Source organism: Glycine max, chromosome 2 (assembly GCF_000004515.6).
Source record: "Glycine max cultivar Williams 82 chromosome 2, Glycine_max_v4.0, whole genome shotgun sequence".
NCBI classification, from domain to species: Eukaryota; Viridiplantae; Streptophyta; class Magnoliopsida; order Fabales; family Fabaceae; genus Glycine; species Glycine max.
In genome coordinates this window covers 5,651,529-5,675,789 of record NC_016089.4, presented here as the reverse complement: position 1 = coordinate 5,675,789, position 24,261 = coordinate 5,651,529, and the positions used below count along the sequence as shown (strand labels likewise).

General features: G+C 30.0%; 3 protein-coding genes, 1 long non-coding RNA gene and 1 pseudogene across 6 annotated transcripts; 4 read left to right on the top strand and 1 right to left on the bottom strand.

The window, feature by feature from the left end:
• The first annotated feature begins 312 nt into the window (after nt 1-312).
• On the top strand, nt 313-3,258 carry LOC100816222 (salicylic acid-binding protein 2). The gene is made up of 3 exons (XM_006574669.3): nt 313-889; nt 2,566-2,691; nt 2,853-3,258. The coding sequence occupies exons 1-3, from the start codon at nt 512-514 to the stop codon at nt 3,132-3,134; spliced, it is 786 nt and encodes a 261-aa protein (XP_006574732.1). The 5' UTR covers nt 313-511; the 3' UTR covers nt 3,135-3,258.
• A 123-nt stretch (nt 3,259-3,381) lies between these two features.
• LOC106797808 (uncharacterized) lies at nt 3,382-5,234 on the bottom strand. Its single transcript, XR_001387012.3, has 3 exons — nt 4,906-5,234; nt 4,729-4,802; nt 3,382-4,386 (listed from the first exon to the last, which is right to left on the bottom strand). It is a non-coding gene; the product is annotated as an uncharacterized lncRNA (long non-coding RNA).
• A 7,302-nt stretch (nt 5,235-12,536) lies between these two features.
• On the top strand, nt 12,537-14,701 carry LOC100800919 (salicylic acid-binding protein 2). Of its 2 annotated transcripts, none has more exons than XM_003518054.5 (3): nt 12,537-13,153; nt 14,078-14,203; nt 14,290-14,701. In XM_003518054.5, the coding sequence occupies exons 1-3, from the start codon at nt 12,758-12,760 to the stop codon at nt 14,569-14,571; spliced, it is 804 nt and encodes a 267-aa protein (XP_003518102.2). In that variant the 5' UTR covers nt 12,537-12,757; the 3' UTR covers nt 14,572-14,701. The 2 variants fall into 2 exon arrangements, with proteins under 2 accessions (XP_003518102.2, XP_006574730.1); XM_006574667.4 differs by having other exon boundaries at nt 12,541-13,081.
• A 211-nt stretch (nt 14,702-14,912) lies between these two features.
• On the top strand, nt 14,913-17,456 carry LOC106794294 (salicylic acid-binding protein 2). 2 transcript variants are annotated; one of them, XM_014765319.2, is made up of 4 exons: nt 14,913-15,146; nt 15,599-16,014; nt 16,821-16,946; nt 17,099-17,456. In XM_014765319.2, exons 2-4 carry the CDS (start codon nt 15,637-15,639, stop codon nt 17,378-17,380), a joined length of 786 nt encoding a protein of 261 aa, XP_014620805.1. In that variant the 5' UTR covers nt 14,913-15,146; nt 15,599-15,636; the 3' UTR covers nt 17,381-17,456. The 2 variants fall into 2 exon arrangements, with proteins under 2 accessions (XP_014620805.1, XP_014620794.1); XM_014765308.2 differs by having other exon boundaries at nt 15,559-16,014.
• A 2,328-nt stretch (nt 17,457-19,784) lies between these two features.
• On the top strand, nt 19,785-22,453 carry LOC100814106 (salicylic acid-binding protein 2-like; annotated as a pseudogene).
• Nucleotides 22,454-24,261: the final 1,808 nt, after the last annotated feature.

Here is a 24,261-nt window from a genome sequence, read left to right as displayed (position 1 = left end):
CTTGTATGAAAGAATATGAATAGAGTACTGCATGTCGAGTAAAAGGAGGGCATCACAGTGAATCTAATATAAGACCTTTCATATGGACTTGATGTGAAAAAACAATCCAATAAAGAAAAATTAAAAAAAATATTTTTGTGTCATTACTCTTCAATAAAACTTATTTTCTAGACAACGGTAATTAAACAAGTGTCTCCTTATCAGATTTATTTTAAGCTTAACAATCATTTTATTTAATAATTTATATATTATTGTTTCTAAATCATGATTTATCCAAAATTATAAGAAAAATAAGCGTTTACTCAAATTAGAGCTTTCAAAATTGTAATCAGGACGTGTATTACATCTTAATTAGTTGATCGAAAAACAAAACCAAACATGTAGTTTAACTTTTCAAAGCCAATAATTGAACTTTTCTGGACGGGATGCCAAACCTGACGCATTTCACGTTATATATATAGCTATTAAGGAATGCAAAGTAACTACTACAACCCTCAGAAGAAACCATATCATGGGTTCAGAAAATTGTATAGATAAGAAGCACTTTGTGCTGGTGCATGGGGCATGCCATGGAGCATGGTGTTGGTATAAGCTCAAGCCACGCTTGGAATCTGCTGGCCACAAGGTCACAGTGCTTGACCTTGCAGCTTCTGGAGCCAACATGAAGAAAATTGAAGATGTTGACACTTTTTCACAGTATACTGAGCCTTTGTTGTTTCTATTGGACACAATTCCCTCAAATGAAAAGGTAGTTCTAGTTGGTCACAGCTTTGGAGGGCTGAACATAGCACTTGCCATGGAGAAATTTCCAGAAAAGGTAGCAGTTGGTGTTTTCCTAACAGCTTTTGCTCCAGACGTTGAACACCACCCATCTTATGTCTTGGAAAAGGTATGCTTCCAACTAGTCTCTTGAGGTTAGTTCTGGAAATTTTCATCAAATTTCATAACTATATACAAGGGCTGTTGCTGCTAAACAATACTAATTAATTGAAGATACATGCGTGGGCCAAAGTGTCCATGGAAGAAGGTGACTATCAATACCTTTGTAAAAGAGAAAAAACAAATACTAACAATGATCTTTAAGATACTGATTAAAAAGTTGAAATAAAAAATATTTTTATTAAAATATGTAAAATTATATTGTTTATGATTATTTTTAAACTTTCTTATAATTTTTTAAATAACTATTTTTTCTTTTATTAGTTCTTTAATTAATATTTAAGACGCAAAAGAAATTATTTCTGGACAAATACTTTCTCTTTAACTATTTTTTTTCTTTTTTTTATCTTACATCACTTATATATAACTTTTTCATTATTAACTTTGATAGACTAAAATATATTTTTTATTCTTTATGTTGTTATTTAAATTTAGAAAATAAGAGGCAAAAATAAAGGACACAAAATTCACGCACACCAGTCACAACAACTATACCCTTGGTATATATATATATATATATATAATAGAAGTTTAACTTTGCTCATATAATCACGTTTCAAATAGACATCCAGAGTTTCTCAGTAGTCAGAATTTGAACACATTCATGCAGTCAATTAATCATGATTGTCTTTAACTTATAGGTTAAATTTAAAATAAACAGCCAAAACACAAACAGATAAACCGTCCAATTTTTATTTAACGATTCAGGTTTACCACTGCGTGAATGTGGCAAATATAATTTCCAAATCGACCGTATCTTTGGACATCTTAAGTTTACACTTTCGATCTGTTACTATATGTAGAAAGTAGGAGCAGATAAATTGACTTTTGTACTGTAATTTTTGGCCAAAGAGAGCAGTATAGGAAGTGGGGACAGGGTGTAAAAAACAAATAGTAAAACATGATGAACACTCCTTCCTTAGATCATTATAAAATATTAAATACTTGATTAATATACTTTTTATATATTTTCTCTTCATTCTATAGTATATATATTATTTTTCATATCTATTTTTGTTTTTTTTCATCTATTTATTCTCCAATTCGAGTGCACATCCGTAAAACAAAAATGTGACGCCAATCATGTGAGATCATTTACCTTTATAACAACATTCTGTTAATTTCATAGCCAGAGGGGTTAGCTTTTTTTTTTTCTATTTACAATTATAATTATATTACATTTATTTTGAGAATTAATTTTTATTTTATAAATCTAACTGTTTGTTCTTATATGTAAGAATATATTTTATTATAGCATTTCTTACACGATAGCTGATTCATCGTTTAATTTTATATTTCAAATAATTTTTAAATTGTTAATCATAGACAATTTTTCTTCTACGTTAAAATTTCCTTTTCTTTTTGTTTCTTTTGAATTACATTAATATACGTGGCCATCAATTTTGTAACTTCTTTAAAGAGAATTAATATTAAACTTCTTTGATTAAATTTAGACTATCAAATGATTATGTCAATAAAAAATAGACACGAATACCTGCACTTTTGTGAATTGATCGATACACATGACACCATTTCACATCCTATTCAGTATTCATTGCCAAAAAAAAAAGTAAGAAAATTACAGCGATCGATCTTCACCATTACTATTATTTTTCACTTGAATAGTACAGCGAGAGGACCCCGTTAGCTGCATGGTTAGACACTGAATTTGCTCCAAGTGGAAACAAAACAACAATGTTCTTTGGCCCCAACTTCTTGTCCGACAAGCTCTACCAACTATCCCCAATTGAGGTAATTAATTACATGTTACGATAGTTGCAACAATTAATTACATCATTTTCTAGCTGTCTATTACTACTAGCTAAAGTAATATGCTGGGAAGTCTTCAAAGTTTCGACTCTTCAATTAAAAAAAAAAAAAAAAAACAAATTAATAAGGATTGGATTTTGCAGGATTTTGAATTGGCCAAGACTTTAATAAGGCCATCATCACTCTTCATGGAAGACTTGACTAAACAAAAGAACTTCTCCAAAGAGGGATATGGGTCAGTGCCACGTGCCTTTATTGTTTGCACTGAGGACCTTGCAATTCCATTGGAATATCAGCTCTTCATGATCCAAAATGTTGGGTTCAATGAAGTTGTAGAGATCAAAGGCACAGACCATATGGCTATGCTTTGCAAGCCACAAGAACTATTTGATTCCCTCCAGCAGATAGCGACTAAATATGCATGAATTCACGTAGCATGCTTTAATTAGTTTTATTTGTTGTGTTTGAATTTGACTTGTAATAGAATATTATAAGATCTCTCGTTTGAAACCACGAGACAAATAAATAAAGCGGTATGATATATGGCCACTTATGTGACATTTCCTATATATATATATATATATATATATATATATATATATATATATATATATATATATATATATATATATACACATATACACACACGGATTTGTGTAAATTTATAAAACAATTACTATATACGAAGTTGTACGTAATAGTCCTATATATATATATATTAAAAATGTATGAATATTAGCTATATATATTGGGTATGAGAAGGGATCAAATTATTAGAAATACTTAATTATAAAATTTTGATTAATAATTTTCCAGTCATAAAAAATTAAATAAAATTTGTTAAATTATAGTATTAAATTAGTTACAAATATAAATTTTGGTTAAAGTCTTAAAAAATCTAGATACGACCTTGAGAACAGCTGTAAAGAACAAAAGTGTGCGACAAGAAATGAAACCTGCCGCACATACCTTACATAAACAACAAGAAAATGAGGGAAACAGCAGTGAAGAACAATTGGTAGACTACAAAAATCAACTTCCACACATACCTTACACCTGCTTGGGGAGGACGTACTGCACATCACTAAGAAAATTTTGGCATGCTCTTCTTTGGTAAGGATCATAATTAAGGTTTTTGGTTTTTTTATAAAATCCTGTGACGTTAAACAAATTTTGATCCTTTAGACCGATTAATCTTTCATCTTTCGTGTGAATCATTTAAGGCTCCTCAGTCCTTTAACATACTCTTCTAACAGCCATTCAAGTCATAATTCGAATGGAGGAATTAAGATATGACTACCGTAGTTTCCCGTGCATGTGTACACTCTCGCACATTTATAATAGAATTGAAATGGAAGTTATACATACCTCTTGTATATTTCAATCATGGATTTATCCAATTTTGGAACGGGTCGATTTTCTGCACACAAAAATATCACAAACACAAGAGTGAGATATAAAATCTCCAAGCAGGCTGAACAACATGCTAAAAACACTCAAAACCCCAAAATTAAAAATAACGAAACCAAGAGGAAAATAAAACGCAGTCAAATATTGTCTGAAGCAACAAAAGCAGCCTTTTCTTTTATTCTTTGGACAATGAGGTTTGCAAGTGTTTTTTTGCTGCTTCGATATGAATGCTTCCATTAGTCTCACATCCTCCTCATTAATTTCCTCCTGAATTTCAAAGAATGAACACAGAATAACAAAGATAACTATCACACTAATAATAATAATAATAATAATAATAATAATAATAATAATAATAATAATAATAATAATAGATAAAAAAGATTCAAGGATAAAAAATTCTCCTACTCTCATTTTCAGTTTCACACTTACATATTGTCACCTTACTTCTTCTTTTTTCTATCTATAAATCTTTTAAATCAAGAAGCCCAAACAAAATAAGGAACAACGTTTTCCCAAACAGTTTCTAAAAGTATTTACAAGAACAGAAAATAAGAAGATAAAAAATAAATTGATTTTTGTCTCACAAGCTAAAATTAATTTATGTACCAGCTTCTTTGATCCAAGAGAAAGGGTTGCGGCTCTTGTACCCTCCTTCCAACGAATCCAACCCCTTCAAGATCCTGTTGGGGGTAGTACACCACATTGTTACACAATCATAGAGATAAATTTGTTAGTACTGTACTTTTTTATTGTAAAAATAAAAACCCTAACTACTGGATCTACATCATCAAGGCGGCCGCAACAACGAATGCAACGGCGACAACAGATCCGTGGCTGTTGGGGCCAAGATTGGTAGGCGTCCGCAGGTCCGTCGCAGACTACAACGAGGCCAGAGGAAGTGGTGGGGCTGGAGGAGGAGGAGGAGGAAGGGGTGGGGAAGCAGAGGAGGTGGTTGGAAGAGAGGCTTTGGGTGCGACGGCAAGGCTTTAGGAGTAGCGGCAGAGGAACCTGACGGAGATTGAGCGAGAGAGGAGGTAGTTATTTTGGCCATTATGAGAGAGAGAAAAGGCACAAAGTTATGAGAAAGAAGATTAAGAATATGAAGGGTTGAATGTGAGTCTCAACCAACGAATGGTTTGAAAAACTATCGTAGATTAACTAATAATGTTAACGAGTCCCAACACGATTTTCTCAAAATCGTCATTTCATTAATCTTAATGATGGTTTTTTAATGACTTTGGTTAATTACAAAAATGTTATCACTCTTTTTTTAACGACAATTTTTCAATAACCATTGTAAATTTGTCGACGTGGAATACATTTTTTTAGTAGTAATGTTGCAACTTTTGGCATTGAGATGAAAAAAATTGAAGATGTTGATACCTTCTCAGAATACTTCGAGCCTTGCAGTTGAGAAATTTCAAAGGTAGTAGTTGGTGTTTTGTTAACAGCTTTTGCTCCAGACCTTGAACACCACCCATCTTATGTCCAAGAAAAGATATAGTTTTGTGTTGAAAAACTTTAATCTTTATTTTATTATTCTTTATGCCGAAGTCAAAATTAAGAAGAATATAACCTGAAACAAATATTAAAAATTTTATGATCTATGATTATTAAATATTAGATAAAATATCTGTATATTTGTAATTGGTTTCTAATGTAAGCACAATCATAAACTTTATAACTTTTTTTTCTAAAGATAATTAATATGACAATTATTGAAATTATAACTATCAAATATGATTCGCTTGCATTGTGCCCTTCAAAAATAGACACTAATATATAAACTTTTTGTGAATATATACATCTAAGTCACATATGTCACACAATTATATTTCACATCTTGTTCATTATTGAAAAAGAAGCTTTAAGAAAATTACACTAATTTTCACCATTATTATTATTTTTACTTCACATCCTTTTCTATTACTAGCTAAAGTAACAAGATGTGTTATTCATACAATAATTTATACAAAAATATTTTTATCTTTTTTCTTTTTCTATTTAATTATAAAAATTTTTGCATATATAATTTATGGTACAGGTAACATTTCATATGTTAAAAGGTCTTCAATAAAAGGTCTTCGAAGTATCGAAGTTTTCAATAAAAATAAATTAAATCGTATTGAATTTCGCAGGACCTTAAATTGGCCAAGACTTTGGCAAGACCAGCGTCACTCTTCATCGAAGACTTGTCTAAACAAAAGAACTTCTCCAAAGAGGGATATGGGTCAGTTCCACGTGCGTATATTGTTTGCACTGAGGACCTTACAATTCCATTGGAATATCAGCTCTGGATGATCCAAAATGCTGGGTTCAATGACGTTCTAGAGATTAAAGGCTCAGTCAGATCATATGGCTATGCTTTGCAAGCTACAAGAACTATTCGATTCCCTCCAGCAGATAGTGACTAAATATGCATAAATTCGTGAATCAGGCTTCAATTTTATTTGTTGTGGATGAATTTGACTAGTAGGGTTAGAATTATAAGATCTCGTTTGAACCAACGAGACAAATCAATAAATCGACTTTTTCGATACATGCATGGAGCTGTATATTTTTTTTTTTAAAATGAAGTTTATATATGTAGTGGTATATATTAGTTCTTGTCAATTCATGTTGATGATAAGCAGGAAAAAATATCAAATACATATTTGTTTCATTGTTATTAAATGAAGTTTATCTGAATTCACAGTCGAGTGCAATAAGTGGTAAGCAATTTTCAGGCCAGAATTGATCAAATATGTAAAAATATTGACAAGAAAAGATAGACCTAAAATGTTGAATACTATAAGCATTCTGCTTCAAGTGCAAGATCTGGATAGAAATGGGGTTGAGGACCGTCTCCCCAGCATTTGCCTCCAGCTTTCTCCACAACAATAACAATAACTTCCGATAAAGATTATCCATTAACGAAAGCTATTTCGAATTAATATTATAGTCAACAAAAAAATATATATTTGATTTTATGATCATTCTTTTTATTAACAATTTTCAACTTGCAGGCTTCATCAAATTGCATCTGCGTGACTCTGCTGTCTCCTACATTTATGAAATCGAAGAGACGTCTATGGTGTTCACAATGAGAAGCGGGATGGGGTCAATTTGGAAAAGTCACAGAACCATTTTCCATCTTTTCTAGGAATTCTTATTCTTGATCTCTGCTATGTGTCATGATTCTATTATATATTTTTCATTTTGGTGCATGTTTATATATTTCAATTTTATGATTATTCTTTTTTATTAGCAATTCCCAACTTAGAGGGCTTTCTCTTAATCTTGTCCTTTTCTATGCTTCATCAAACTGCATTTGCGTGACTTTGCCACATCTGCTACATTTTCTAAATGTTGACGGAGTTTGAGGTGACAAGAGTGATGATGGGATCGATTTGGAAGACGGATGCAACTTTTGAGACTTTGAGGCCGGTGTAGAGAATGGTTCGATTGTGGATTTACATACAGCGTGAAGAACGTGCTTTAGATTTAATGTTCTAAAATAGAAGACTGAATGAATCTGCAAATTTGGTGTTGGAAAAAGGAGATCTCTATTGGTTATATTTTAATCATGTAAAAAAGTGTTTACTTTCTATAATAGCAAGATCTACATTGGTTCATAAAATGATGTAAAATCCCTAAGATTATGTTTGGAGTAATTTTTGGTTGAGTTTTAAAATTCTTAAAGACAACAATCGATTTTTAGTTTTTAAATTTTAGTTTTAATTTCTCTTCAAATTTTAGTTTAAAAATATTTAAAAGTTTTTGTATTACATAAAAATAACTTCAGATTTTTTTTGGTGTGATTATGATCACAATAACAATAACGATGATGATGATAGTAATACTGAAAATGATGATGATAATAACAATAATATCAATAATGATAACAATGATAGTAGTAATCATAATGGTGATGATAATAGTATTAATAATGATTATGATTGGTTATAGTGAGAAAGACGATGATAATAATATCAATACTAGTGACTATGGTAATGGTGGGAGCGAAGGTGGACAATAATAGCTAAAAAAATCATTCTCAATGCAAATATAGGGGTATGTGCTTTTTAATTTCTTATTTTAAAATAAATGTAAAAGTATTTTAAAAATAAATTAAAAAATATTTTAACTCATTTTTTCAAACACATTTAATTTGAAAATTATATTTAAAATTGAAAACACAAAATCATCACCCCAAACAAATCTAATATGATCAATATTAAATGTATTTTTTTTTAGTAGTGATCCTTCCACGCAATTCCTTTTTCACTTTTCAACACTCTTTATTAGACTATTTTATTGCAACGTATCATTCTTAATCTTCACTCAATTAAAGAGTTGGCTTCAATTTACTCCACAAATACCATGATTATAAGCCCCTCTTACTAAAGATCATGTATACTGAAAAGCCATTCTTATTAACCTTAGTCTTTCATGAAAGTGTAACTGAACACTTTTTTCGTTTTCAACTTTCATCGTACTCAATAAAATCGCCTCACTTTTTGAAAATTTATGTACTTAAATTTTTAAATAAAGCATATAATGATCGAAATATTTTACGTTTTAATTCAAACAACAGATAGAAATTGATAAATAATAATGATCTTAAAAAATACGTAAGAATTAAATTAGAAAAATGCAAACCAATGTCTTAAAAAATTGAAGAAGTAGAAAACTTTCATTAAAGAATTAAACAATACGTACACTCTTTCATGATTTTTAATACAATTCCAACAATTGATGTATTTTCTTTTTACAATTCTTTAACCAATGGTGTGAGGTACTGGTTAGCTAGCCTCATTAAATGAAATCTTTATTAAACATTTTTTACTGTATTATTTAATTATTATTTTTATTATAATTTTAATTATTTAACTATCAAATTAATTAAATTATATTTTAATCAATGTAAAAATAAAATTATGAAAATAAAATCCTAACTCAAATATAATAGGCTTAAATATGTTTTAATTTATGGTAAATTTCTGAATTTTACTTTTGGTCCCTAATAATTTTTCTTAACTTTTTTACCCTAATAATTTTTTTTTATTATTGGTCCTTAATCTTTTTTTTTTAAATAGCACTTTAAAAAGTGAAATATATTGATTTAAATAGTACTTTAGGGACTTAAAAATAAAATAAAGTTTTTATTAGGAACTAAAAAGTTAAAAAAATTATTAAGAACCAAAAATATAATAGTAAGGCAAGTTTGATAGCAAGGATTACATTCTTGTACCCTAGCTACTCTACTTTTACAAGTTGGAAAAAAACTAAACTCAAAGTCAATATCTTAATCAAAGTGAGATTTTCTAATCAAAATCAAGTTGGTGTTGGATGTATATTCACGGATTTGGAGTTAATTCATGCCTAACTTCAAAAGAAAAAAAAAAGGTAGAAATTAAGCAGTGCCAAACTTGTTAGTCAAATTAATTAATTTGTTAACTCAACTAGCCATGTGAAAGATTAAGTGTCTGCCAAGCTTTTAAGACTATTGATTTGTTAACTTAAATAACTAATCTTAAAATGTTTTATTTTTTTAGCCGCAAACAAGGAATTTTATTAAGGGTACCATAATTATCCATATGACTTACATGCATGAGTAGGGCTCCATTATAAACACGAATGGATTCATCCCTTATCATAAACATTCTTTCAATGAAGTCCTAGAATAATAGGTATTACAATCATATCCATCCCATGCAACTCTAATTCAGTTTGATCGAAACCCTCCAAACTAAACAGGTTATCAAACAGTAACATCTATGACCTGTAGTTTTTTGTTTCCAAAAACCATATCTCAGCAGTTTCGCCCACCATTTATATACATTGCAAACTAATCTTAGAATTATTACATCAATCACGGTATTAATGCGCAAGTTGTCCGTTGCTATATATAAAGCATGTGATACTATTTTTTATAAGTAAATTAAGCATGTGGTTTAACTATTCAAACTTCAAAGCCGATGATTTGTAGTATTAACCTTTTGCCGATGGGACGGAAACTAAACCCATTTTCTTCGTCTGATATAATATAGCGAGATGGAATGCAATTGCAAACCTTTTGTCGACGAGAAGAAATACACAGGAAGTACAACCATAATAATTTCATTATTTATTATTAGCATGAGTTCAGCTAATTTATATATATATATATATATATATATATATATATATATATATATATATATATATATATATATATATATATATATATATATATTATCACTTCTAATATTTTGGTTTATTTATAATAACTTATATGATCTTAATTAAAAATTGGGAAAATAATTTTCAGATTTTATATCATAAACGAATGGTCAAAATTTGGTTAACTTTATTATAAATGACGACGTGGTGGTAGCATAAACAAACTAGTCGTGAACAAGAGTGTTCATGGTTTGGTTAAATAATCATAATCATTATTAATAAATAACTAGATTATAAGTAATTATTATAATAATTATAATCATAACTAATTTGTATAACTGGTTATTTAAAAATTGATTATGAATATAACTAATTATATAAACTAATTATATAATCAGTTATATTTAAAACAAGTTATATAATCGGTTACAAATGAAATAAAAAGTTATTTAAACTAATAATTTCTGCAAAACTAGTTTTAGTTTTATAACTATAATTATTTTTTAAATAAAAATTTATTTAAAATAATCATTTTTATAAAATTGGTCATAATTTTATAACTATTTTTATATAACTGATAATCAGTTATTTTTTTAAAAATTGGTTTTTTTTTAGAGCTGCCCTAGTCGTGAATGTCATCAAGAATATGCGCTACCGATCTGTGACTGTGAGAGCAAAAGACATGAAATACAAAACATGACTTCACTTAGAGTGAACAAGATAGACAAAAGAGTTTCTAAATTGAAAAATAAAAAGGGTGAAAAGGAATTTCAACTAAAATTAATGAAAAAAAAGGAAAAAAAAATCATTCAACTGTAGAAGTAAAACTTCTAAAAGTATTTTGATGATGTCAAAGATTATTAAAGATTCATTTAAACAAGATTAAAGAATCAAGAAGATTCAAGATATGCAAGAACCTCAAGAAAAGTATCAAGACAAGTTTAAAAAGAATTTTTTCAAAGAAAAGATAGAACAACACAAAATTGTCCAAGAGAATTTTTCAAGAAATATTTTTTTACTAGAGTTTTTACTCTCTGGTAGTCGATTACCATAAGGTAATAATCGATTACCAAAAGCCAAAAACAGTTCTATAACTGATTTACAAAGTAGTAATCGATTACCATGAGCATGTAATTGATTACCATTGTCTTGTAACGTTCAAAAATATTTTCAAAATAGTGTAATTGATTATACAATATTTGTAATCGATTACCACTTATTCTAAACGTTAGATTTCAAAACTCAACATGAAGAGTCACAACCTTTGATAAAATAAACTGTGTAATCGATTACACCATTATGGTAATCGATTACCAGTGATTGATTTTAAAGAAATTGTCAAGAGTCACAACTTTTAACATGATTTCTTCAAGAGTCATCAAATGACTATAAATATGTGACCATGACACGAATTTCAAAAGAATTATTCTGAACATCTTTCTAAGAATTTTTGTCTAACATTTGTTTTGTCAAGAAAAGTTCATTCAGCAAAAACTTGTGTTATTCTATTTTCTTCTTCTCCTTCATTCTTACAAAAAGCTTTTCAAGAGACCGACTCTTGGTTATAAAAGTTTTCAAGAGACGGTCTACTTGGTTCAAGGAACAAATTTGTTCCTTGGTTGAATCATTGGACACAAAGGAGTAACGTCCTTTGGGATTCATTGCAAGAAGTGAAATTTGCTTCTTGGTATAATCACTAGACACAAAGGAGTAACGTCCGTTGGGGTTCATTGAAAGAAGTGAAATTTGCTTATTGGTGTAATCATTGGACACAAAGGAGTAACATCCTTTGGGGTTCATTGCAAGAGGTGAGATTGTCTCTTGGTGTAATCACTGAACACAAAGGAGAAAGGTTCTTTGGGGTTCATTGCAAGAAGTAAAATTTGCTTCTTGGTGTAAACACTGAACACAAAGGAGAGAAGTCTTTTGTGGTTCATTACTTGTAAAGGGTTTTTACAAGGTTAGTGAAAACGCTCAAGTGATATTTGCTTGAATACTAGACGTAGGCACGGGTTGTGGTCAAATCAGTATAAATCTGATTTTGCATTCTCTCTTTCCTTGATCTCTTTTACTTTCTGTTGTGTTTATATTTCTTTAATGTTATTTTTCCTTATTTGTTATTTAAGTAACTTACAATTAAAGAAATAATTGAATATAGGAAATATCTAAGTAAGGGAAATTTTTTAATTAGGAATAGTTAATGAAATCTTAATTCAACCCCTCCTTCTTAAAATTTTTTAGGCCACTTATCCAACACAAACAAGATGTGAGATGTATAAAATTTTGTTATTTAAAATAAATTGCTTGTAAAAAAATATGTGAAATAGTATATATCTTGGCGGTGGTGATTTGATTACTATTCAAAGCTGGTAATAACTTTTAATTTGTTGACAACCCATTTCTCCATCTATATATAGCGAGATGGAGTACCTATTGAACAGTATAACACAAGAAGAAGATACCATGAGGTCAGAATTTTTTATTTTTTTTAATGTTTTTTATAAGCATGATCATTTCAGGGAATTGCATAGATAAGAAGCATTATGTTCTGGTGCATGGGGCATGCCATGGAGCTTGGAGTTGGTACAAACTCAAGCCACGCTTGGAATCTGCAGGCCACAAGATCACATCACTCGACCTTGCAGCTTCTGGCATCAACATGAAGAAAATTGATGATGTTCATACTTTCTCACAATACTCTGACCCTTTGTTGCGGCTAATGGCCACAATTCCCAAAAATGAGAAGGTAGTTCTAGTTGGTCACAGCCTTGGGGGGCTTAACATTGCACTTGCCATGGACAAATTCCCAAAAAAGGTAACAGTTGGTGTTTTCTTAGCTGCTTTTGCTCCAGACACTGAACACCAACCATCTTATGTCTTGGAAAAGGTTTGCTTCTTAGTCTTGAGGTTACTTGTGATTTTTATTTTTTTTTATCAATTTTCTTACTTCTGCAAGTGCAATTTCTGCCCAATAATACAAATTGTGGAACTAATTATTTAGACATAAATGCATGGGCTGGATTCCGTGGAAAAGGGAACTATCAATTCCTTTATAAAAATGTTTCAATCACAATTATCATATCACATTTTTTGACTTCCTAAGTCTACACTTTCGTATAGAAACATAATATTAGTTTTATATATATATATATAAAGTAAATCCTGTAAGTGATCATTATCTCTATAACAATTATTCAGTGAGGTTGACTGCTGAGCAAGAGACGAGTTGGGATGGGCTCACTCTTGTCCCTAATACCCGATCCAAAACTTTGATTTTATTGAAATCGGATTTTTGATCTAATCAAAATTCAACCTGGTTTTGTATTATTTATAATTAAATTGTACAGTAAAAGAAGTATAAAAGTTAAATTAAGATATATATATATATATATATATATATATATGTATGTATTACAATACATATTCAAAAATAAATAATTTCGTTAATAACGTTGTAAATATAATATCGTATAATTTAAAATATTATATATTAAATAAAAAAAATATTATTAATGTGCATTATTCAAAAACCTAATATGTTTTAAGTGAATGCATATTAAACTAAATTGGATTGGGAAGGCAGCAAGGCTACAATCCGAACTCGTCCCAAAAATACATGCACCGGCTTTATTTTCTATAGTTTGAAATATTTTTATATTTTTAAAATATTACTTAAATTAAAAAAAAACTTTATATTTGTCATTCAAAAATATACATTGAATGGATAAACATAACATGCACACCCTTTCACATCTTATTTATTGTCAATAATAATGGTGATCACCATTATTACATTTTGCTACTTGAACAGTACAATGAGAGGACCCCGTCGTCTGCATGGTTGGACACAGAATTTGCTCCAAGTGGAAACAAAACATCAATGTTCTTTGGTCCCAACTTCTTGTCCAACAAGCTATACCAGCTCTCCCCCATTGAGGTAACTATATATATATATATTACAGAAAGCCCTCAAAGTTTCAAGTCTTCAATAAAAGCAAATTAATAAGGAATTTGATTTTGCAGGACCTTGAATTGGCCAAGACTTTAGTAAGGCCATCATCACTCTTCGTTGAAGACTTGTCTACGCAGAAGAACTTCTCCAAAGAGGGATATGGGTCAGTTCCACGTGCATATATTGTTTGCACTGAGGACATTGCAATTCCAATGGAATATCAGCTCTGGATGATCCAAAATGCCGGGATTAATGACGTTCTAAAGATCAAAGGCGCAGATCATATGGCTATGAATAGCAAGCCTCGAGAACTATTTGAATCTCTCGAGAAAATAGTTACAAAATATGCATAAATTCACGACGAATGTTGCAGTTTATTTTTATTTGTACGTTGTGTTTGAATTTGACTTGTGTTAGAATTATAATTGGATCTCGTTTGGAACCATGGCTCCACGAGACATAAATAAAGTGATAATCTTGCAACTTCTGCGTCTTTTCCGATACAAACATGGATCTGTATAAATTTTATTTTAAAAAAATTACTAATATGAAGTTGTGTTAATGAGTTATTTTCAATTGATGTTAGAGTATTTTGGTTAAGAAAGACTCCGTTTGAAATCTGAGGTGTTCTTCTTGAGAGATTCAACTCTTCTAATCTTACCCTCACTGACTTAAATGAAGATCCTGTTGACCAAAGCTAGTAGTTTTTTTATGTCTGTTAGAGGGATGTTCAAATAGTTTCAAACTATTGAAGGCAACCTAATAAGGTTAGTACTCTAAACATAATACTCTAATACACCTACTTTCTAGAAAAGCTACATGTCTTGATCGTTGAAGTGTTTTTATATATATCGTCCGTTTTGCCACGAGGAGAGAACGGAGGAGCTATGCTGTTCAGGAGGAGAAGGGAGATCATGCATATACAGTAGTAAGTACAAATCACACCCTTAAATGATAAATTATCTTTTTCATTCCATTTTTAATTAAGAATGAAATAGAAACATCATTCAAAACTCATCTATGCTAACAAGAATGACATTTAATTCTATTTAGTTCTCTCTATAATTTCTACTTCATATAATTTCAGTCCATATAGTTGTTTGATCAAAGTTTAGAAGATGTAATTTGTTAGTTATATACATTAAAATATAAATGTGTTCTTGCATTAAATAATTTATTTTTGCTTAACGATGATTTATTTAATGATTTTATGAAATAATTTTTAGTTTTTTCGAACTCCATTTGTTAGTTCTAATAAATTTCATTAAAAACAAATGTTTTAAAAATATATATTTCTTTAAAGATAAAGATATTAACCAAACATTTTGTGGAGGAAACAGAAACCACTCAAACCCGATCCATTTCATTGTCTGCATATAGCGAGGACGAATACTAAGTAGCACAAAAAGAAAAGCATCATGAGTTCGGAAAATTGTTTAGGCAGGAAGCATTATGTGCTGGTGCATGGGGCATGCCATGGAGCATGGTGTTGGTATAAGTTGAAGCCACGGTTGGAATCTGAAGGCCACAAGGTCACAGTGCTCAACCATGCAGCTTCTGGCATCAACATGAAGAAAATTGAGGATGTTGACACTTTCTCAGAGTACACTGAGCCTTTGCTGCAGCTATTGGACACAATTCCCTCAAATGAGAAGGTAGTTCTAGTTGGTCACAGCCTTGGGGGGATGAGCATAGCAATTGCAATGGAAAAATTTCCAGAAAAGGTAGCAGTTGGTGTTTTCTTAGCTGCTTTTGCTCCAGACGTTGAACACCGCCCATCTTACGTCTTGGAAAAGGTTTGCTTCTTAATTACACTCTTGAGGTTTCCTTCTGAAATTTCACCAGTTTTCTTACTTATTTCTTCAGACATTGAACACCGGCCATTTTTTTTATCTTGATTTTCTTGAAAGTTTAATGCGACCTACTTTCAGTGTGAAGTTTTTTATGCCGCCGTCTGCAAATCAAAATTCCATCATATGTGTGATTTTTATTTCTTAGAAAAAGTTTAAAATTATTGTCTGTGATCCACACTACCAGGTAACTCTCATTGATTACTTATTTATTTAATGAAAGATAAAGTGATCATCTCATATGAAACCCACCAATGTCTATGATATCATGTCAGCACATGAAATATAAAAAAATGGATACTTCATATTTATACTTTTAAGGATCAAAAATAAATATTTAGATTTTGGAGTAATCAAAGAATTTTTTTACAGAATAAAATTAAAATTTAATTTACTCATTTTACCATGAATAAAAACAACAATTTCATAATTTGCAGAGATAAAAATTAAAGAAAATTTTTTGGGAACCAAAATAAAAACCTTATTATAAAAAAATATGATGATGCTAGTTAGATATATTTGAATTATATATTAATATGCACGTCATCAATTATACTACTTTTTTTATAGATAATTAATATGAAAATTCTTTAGATTTCAAATATCTAATTCTTCGCTGATGTCAACCAAAAATATACACTCTGAAAACTTGAGAAACATTTCAAATCTTATTCATTGTCTATGTAAAGAAAAATACAGAATGAAGAAATTACACTCATCTTTAGCATTATTATAATTCTTTCCCTTGACAGTACAATGAGAGGACCCCATCCGAGGAATGGTTGGACACGGAATTTTGCCAGTGTGGGAACAAAACATTAATTTTCTTTGGTCCCAAGTTCTTGTCTTACAAGCTCTATCAACTCTGCCCCATTGAGGTGCGTAACAATTGCATGTTACGACAATATCATATCCTTCACTATTACATGTTAGGACAATTACTAGCTAAAACAACATGCTGAAAAATCTTCCTAGAATAAAGTCTTGAACAAAAAGACAAACAAATAAAGGATTGAATTGATTTTTGTAGGACCTTGAATTGGCCATGACTTTGGCAAGGCCATCATCATATTTCATCGAAGATTTGTCTAAGGAAAAGAACTTCTCCAAACAAAGATATGGGTCAGTTCCACGTGTTTATATTGTTTGTCCTGAAGACCTTGGAATTCCATTGAATTACCAACACTGGATGATCCAAAATGCTGGGTTCAATGACGTTGCGGAGATCAACGGCGCAGATCATATGCCAATGTTTTGCAAGCCGCAAGAATTATGTGATTCTCTCCAGCAGATAGCTGCTAAATACCAATGAACCACTTGATACATCAATAAAGTGATGATATATATTCTTGCAAACATGAGGCGTATATGAAGTTGTATTCTGGTTATGTTGGAATCTTGTTGAATTTATATATATATTTCGATTTGGTCATTTGCAATTCCTCAAATGGTTATTTAAGCATGCAATTGATTCATATTAATTTAACCATTGAACTATAAGCATGCAGTTTAACTCATAAAGCATACAAAGTAAGTAAACTCCACGTGGAAATATTTTGGAACATATAAGCTGTGTAGTGGATTACTATTAGCATTCCGCTTCAATTAGTACAAGGGGCAGATAACAAATTAATGCCTAAAGAACTCCAAGGGAGAATATTTTTTTTAAAGAATATTAGCAAACTATTAATTATTATTATTTTAAAAGTTGCAGTTTTTTTTTTCAATAGAATTTTGTTCAATTATGCATGAATTTGAAAATCTTCATTTCACTTAGGCACAGTGTATATAGAAACTTTGGCCACGACATAAGAAAAAAAGAAAGAGAATGAAGAAATAATTGAAAGAAAACAACAACAAAGGGAGGGAATATCTGTAAGAAAAAACAATCAGGTAGGCAACAAAAAGAAACCTTTGCCACATTATGAAGAAAATCAACTTCCACACATACCTTTCAGGAGTTTGGGGAAGACATGCACCATTAAGAACATTTTAACATGCTCTCCCAATAACCATGTAAATCATAATATCAATGGAGGAATTCTGGCCAACTCCTCTCAATAAAATATTTAAGATATGGATACTATAAATCCCTGTTATTGATGGTGCTAATTTGAAATAAGTTTTGAGAATTACGAAAACTTACTTAGATAACTTCTCACAATAATTTTATCCAATAAGTAAAGTGACCCACTTCGCTTTGTAAGTTATGCATGTATTCACGGGCAGAAGTTGACGTGCCACAATCAATTCCAAAAATATTGCTCAGAAATTCATCTAGTTGGGCAATTGGTGGAGTGTAGCCCATGTTGAAGGACTAGGTGGAACGTGATCCGTGATGGGGGCATTGGTGTATATGTAGGATTATATTTTGTTTGCACAATGTTTGTGGCCCTTGAGGATTAACCAGTTTTAAAATTTATTGACGTTTTACTTGGTAGTTGCATATATAAAAAAATAATAGAATTGCTTTGATATCACACTAAGTATTCTTGAGAATGCTTTGCATGTCCTATAATCGGTTGTCCCTGTAAAATTATTGATTGACATTGTCGCCAATACCCTATCCATTTTGCATGTTTTTCAGTCCAAATTGTATCAGTTTGACCTTGTATGTCGATTTTGTGAAGTTTGTCCATGTTTTTTGGGGGATTTGGTGTGCCTAGTTGGAAGCAGAATTGAAGTTTAATCTATATCCGCCTGTTGTCATTCTACTGTTGACAAAAAAATTAGTGTGGTGCAGGCTAACCATATGGAAGAGTCTTTGAAAGCTCTTGACTCAACAACATCCAAAAAGTAGACATATGAATTCCGCAATAACTGAAATAATATATTTAAATAATTAATTAATTATTAAAAACATAAATCTTGACAGAATTTCAACGTAATCCATAGTTTAATATTTATTACATGCATGTTCAACTATTATGTTGTCTAATCTTATTCTATATCTGACGACATCTTTATGTGGTGTACTAATAAAACTTAATCCACGGTCACTCCATCTAATATATGGAATAATATTAAATTAATATATATTATATTAATCATATAACAATGAATTTGAGATTCATATTATCTCGTAACCAATGAATACGTAAAAATTAATTAGGAATATAACTAATTATATAATCAGTTATATCTAAAACAAGTTATCTAATCGGTTATAAATGAAAAAAAAAAGTTATTTAAAATGATTATTTCTGCAAAACTAGTTTTAGTTTTATAACTATAATTATTTTTTAAATGAAAAGTTATTTAAAATAATCATTTTTATAAAATTGGTTATAATTTTATAACTATTTTTATATAACTGATAATAAGTTTTTTTTAATTAGTTTTTTAGAGTTGCCCTAGTCGTGAATGTCATCAAGAATATGTGCTACCGTTCTGTGAGTGTGAGAGCAAAAGATATGAAATACAAAACATGACTACACCTAGAGTGAACAAGGTAGACAAAAGAGTTTCTAAATTAAAAAATAAAAAGGATGAAAAGGAATTTCAAGTAAAATTAATGGAAAAAAAAAGAAAAATAATAAGTAAAATTCATTAAACAAAAGATGTGAGATGCATAAAATTTTGTTATTTAAAATAAATTGCTGTAAAAAAATATGTGAAATAGGATATATCTTGACGGTGGTGATTTGATTATTATTCAAAGCTGGTAATAACCTTTAATTTATTGACAACCCATTTCTCCATCTATATATAGCGAGATGGAATACATAGTACCTATTGCAACAGTACGACACAAGAAGAAGGTACCATGAGGTCAGAATTTTTATTTTTTTTTGTTTTTTATAAGCATGATCATTTCAGGGAATTGCATGCATAGATAAGAAGCATTATGTTCTGGTGCATGGGGCATGCCATGGAGCTTGGAGTTGGTACAAACTCAAGCCACGCTTGGAATCTGCAGGCAACAAGGTCACATCACCTCGACCTTGCCGCTTCTGGCATCAACATGAAGAAAATTGAAGATGTTGATACTTTCTCACAATATATACTCTGAGCCTTTGTTGCACCTAATGGCCACAATTCCCAAAAATGAGAAGGTAGCCAGTTCTAGTTGGTCACAGCCTTGGGGGGCTTAACATTGCACTTGCCATGGACAAATACCCAAAAAAGGTAGCAGTTGGTGTTTTCTTAGCTGCTTTTGCTCCAGACACTGAACACCAACCATCTTATGTCTTGGAAAAGGTTTGCTTCTTAGTCTTGAGGTTACTTGTGATTTTTTTTTTTTATCAATTTTCTTACTTCTGCAAGTGCAATTGCTGCCCAATAATACAAATTGTGGAACTAATTATTTAGACATAAATGCATGGGCTGGATTCCGTGGAAAAGGGGACTATCAATTCCTTTATAAAAATGTTTCAATCACAATCATCAGATCACATTTTTTGACTTCCTAATTCTACGCTTTCGTATAGAAACATAATATTAGACATATATGATGTAAAAATTTAAATCTTTTAAGTGATCATTATCTTTATAACAATTATTCAGTGAGGTTGACTGCTGAGCAAGAGACGAGTTGGGATGGGCTCACTCTTGTCCTTAATGATGAAAAATAACTCAATACAATAACAAACTTAATAGAGTAATAGGAATTTTTCTAAACTTGTAAGAATCTCTGAGCAACACCGATAAATTATAGAGTCCAAAATAGAAATTAAAGAAAATAGAGACACAGTTTGTTTAATGTGAAAAGCCTCTCAATGCAAGGATAAAAACCACGGTGCAATAAAACGTATTACAAACAGTCAAATCAAAACAAACTCTCAATTGGTACAATAGAGACAAGAAGATAAAACTCTAAAATATAAAGCAGATCATGTGAAACACTTATCTCTCTCAACATATATCTTTTTCCCGATCCAACAAGACAATTTAAAGTATCACGCGTTTAGAACCTTGTGTCTAAAACTCAGCCCGATCCAATGGTAAACGAATTTGCAGTTGTAATCTAAAAAAATGTTCTCGAGTAGGCATGCAAAAATCACAATGATTTCCCTTCTCCTTCTTTCTCTCGCAATGATTTGTAACTGTTTTTCTTACTCAAATGAATCCCTCTCATTTGAGCCTTTATTATACATAGGAAGGAAGTTCAAAAATCCAACGAATTGTTGGAGTACAGGTGTAAGGTGAAGTCGCAAAAAGTTGAACATCATACAAGTGAGGAGAAAATTCATAAACCTAAACTTAAAAGTTTTGGATTAAGATGTGATGTGAAGTTCTCTTACGTGGTTGATCTTGAATTTTATTGAAATTGAATTTTTATTCTAATCAAAATTCAACCTAGTTTTTTAACGTGATATATTAATTTTAATATTATTTATAATTAAATTATAGAGTAAAAGAAGTATAAAAGTTAAATTAAGATATATAACGTTGTAAATAACGTTGTAAATATATTATCATGTTATTTAAAATATTATCTATTAAATAAAAAATTATTATTAATGTGCATTATTCAAAAACCTGATATGTTTTAAGTGAATGCATATTAAACTAAATTGGATTGGGAAGGCCAAAGCAGCAAAGCTGCAATCCGAACTCGTCCCAAAAATACATGCACCGCGCGGCTTTATTTTTCTATAGTTTGAAACATTTTTATATTTTTAAAATATTACTTAAATTAAAAAAAAACTTTATATTTGTCATTCAAAAATATACATTGAATGGATAAACATAACATGTACACGCTTTCACATCTTATTTATTGTCAATAAAAGAAAAGAAAAAGTGAAAGAATTACACTCATATATATCTTCACCATTATTACATTTTGCTACTTGAACAGTACAATGAGAGGACCCCGTCGTCTGCATGGTTGGACACAGAATTTGCTCCAAGTGGAAACAAAACATCAATGTTCTTTGGTCCCAACTTCTTGTCCGACAAGCTATACCAGCTCTCCCCCATTGAGATAACTATATATATATATATTACGGAAAGCCCTCAAAGTTTCAAGTCTTCAATAAAAGCAAATTAATAAGGAATTTGATTTTGCAGGACCTTGAATTGGCCAAGACTTTAGTAAGACCATCGTCACTCGTCGTTGAAGACTTGTCTAAGCAGAAGAACTTCTCCAAAGAGGGATATGGGTCAGTTCCACGAGCGTATATTGTTTGCACTAAGGACATTGCAATTCCATTGGAATATCAGCTTTTGATGATAAAAAATACTGGGTTCAACGACGTTCTAAAGATCAAAGGCGCAGATCATATGCCTATGAATAGCAAGCCTCGAGAACTATTCGATTCTCTCGAAAAGATAGCTACTAAATATGCATAAATTCATGAAACTTTTATTTCTACGTTGTGTTTGAATTTGATTTGTGTTAGAATTATAATTAGATCTCGTTTGGAATCGTGACTCCCTGAGCGAGACAAATAAATAAAGCAATAATCTTGCAACTTCTGCGTCTTTTCTGATACAAACGTATTTCTATAAATTTTATTTAATTATTCTTTTTACTAATATGAAGTTGTGTTAGTTCCAATATATTCATGCTAACGAATAAGTGAAACTTATCAAATAAATGCTGGTTCTATATATACTTCCATTGTTATTATATAAATTCATCTAAACTCATGGTTGAGCGCATTAAGAGGTAAGTAATTTTCAAGCTAGAAGTGATCCATTGTGTAAAAGTATTGGAAAATATACACGTGTTAACGTTGGCTGCTTACCGTATGAGAGATGAAGATATTGGGGGCATGTTCTTGATTTTACAATGAGTTTATCCACTTATGATAAAACTGGTATATATTCAAATGCTTAAAAGCACAATATTAAAATCTGTAAAAAAAAAACACGATATTAATATGATAGCAATAAGACAAATTAGTTAATAAATGAGATAATTGCATCTGAACGACATGTCAACCGTTTATAACATGTACAGTTGCTTCTTGGACCTTTTTCTCATCTAGCATTAGTCTTTCGTGAATTGCAATAATAGTTCCAATTTCAGAAAGAAAATCAATGCCAACACGACTTTAAAAATGTCTTCATTTTCAAATAAAATACGAAACGCAAAGCAGTGGCAGAGTCGTCTAATCTAGTACAGTTGTACGAAAAATTATAATCAATATATATATATATATATATATATATATATATATATATATATATATATATATATAACTATTCTTTCAAAAATAATTTTTACACAATATCGGTTTTTTTTCAACTGGTAAGTATATAGATCGATTTTTAAAAATTTGGAGGATAATTTTCAAATTTTACATTATAAACGAATGGTCAAAATATGGTTACAGTATGGCGACAGCAGTTAACGAACTAGTCGTGGATGTCATCAAGGATGTGCGCTACCATTTTGAGTCAGAGAGCAAAAGACATGACACATGAAACACAAAATATGACGTCACGTTGGGCATAGGGTAGGCAAAAGAGTTTCTCAATTGAAAAATAAAAAGGATGGGAATGAATTTCAAGTAAAATTAGTAAAAATAAAAATAAAAAATAATATTTTTTATTTTTTATTTTTTTATGTTTAAGGTTATTACATATAAATTAAAAAATATTTAATGAAACTAAAAGTTGTTATATTTAGACTAAATTGTTCTTAATTATTCAATACATCCATATTTGATGCTTTAGTAGGTGTTAAATAAAAATAGTTAAAAAAATGTACTAAATAGACTTTATAATTTTAAAACATCTATCAAATTGTTTTGAAAAAAAATAAAAAAGATAAAGCATCAAAAGAAATGAGAAGGAAGTAGTAATTATATATAAACTATAAACTGATAGGAGTAATTTATGAAAATAAGCTAAAAATTATTAAAATTAGTTTTTGTATAAAACAAACTTAATCACGACAGCCAAGCTACTAGAATAGCTCGACAAACATTTTCATATAATTTGGGATTATATAAGTTAGAATTATTTTTTTAATTATAGTAATGATACAGACTTATTCCATCGAAAGTAATGATAAATTATCGTAAGTTGAATATTCTTATCTCTAAACAATTTATTTCATATTCACCGATCAATTAGGATTCAAATCCTAAATCATTTAATAAGTTAAAATTTATGTGTATGCATGCATATGAATTAATTTATTTTATGATTAACAATTATTTTATTTAAAATTCAGAAGTTTCTAGTTCTGATTTGTGAAAAATCATAAGAATTAAGTAACTCAAATTAGAGGTTGTA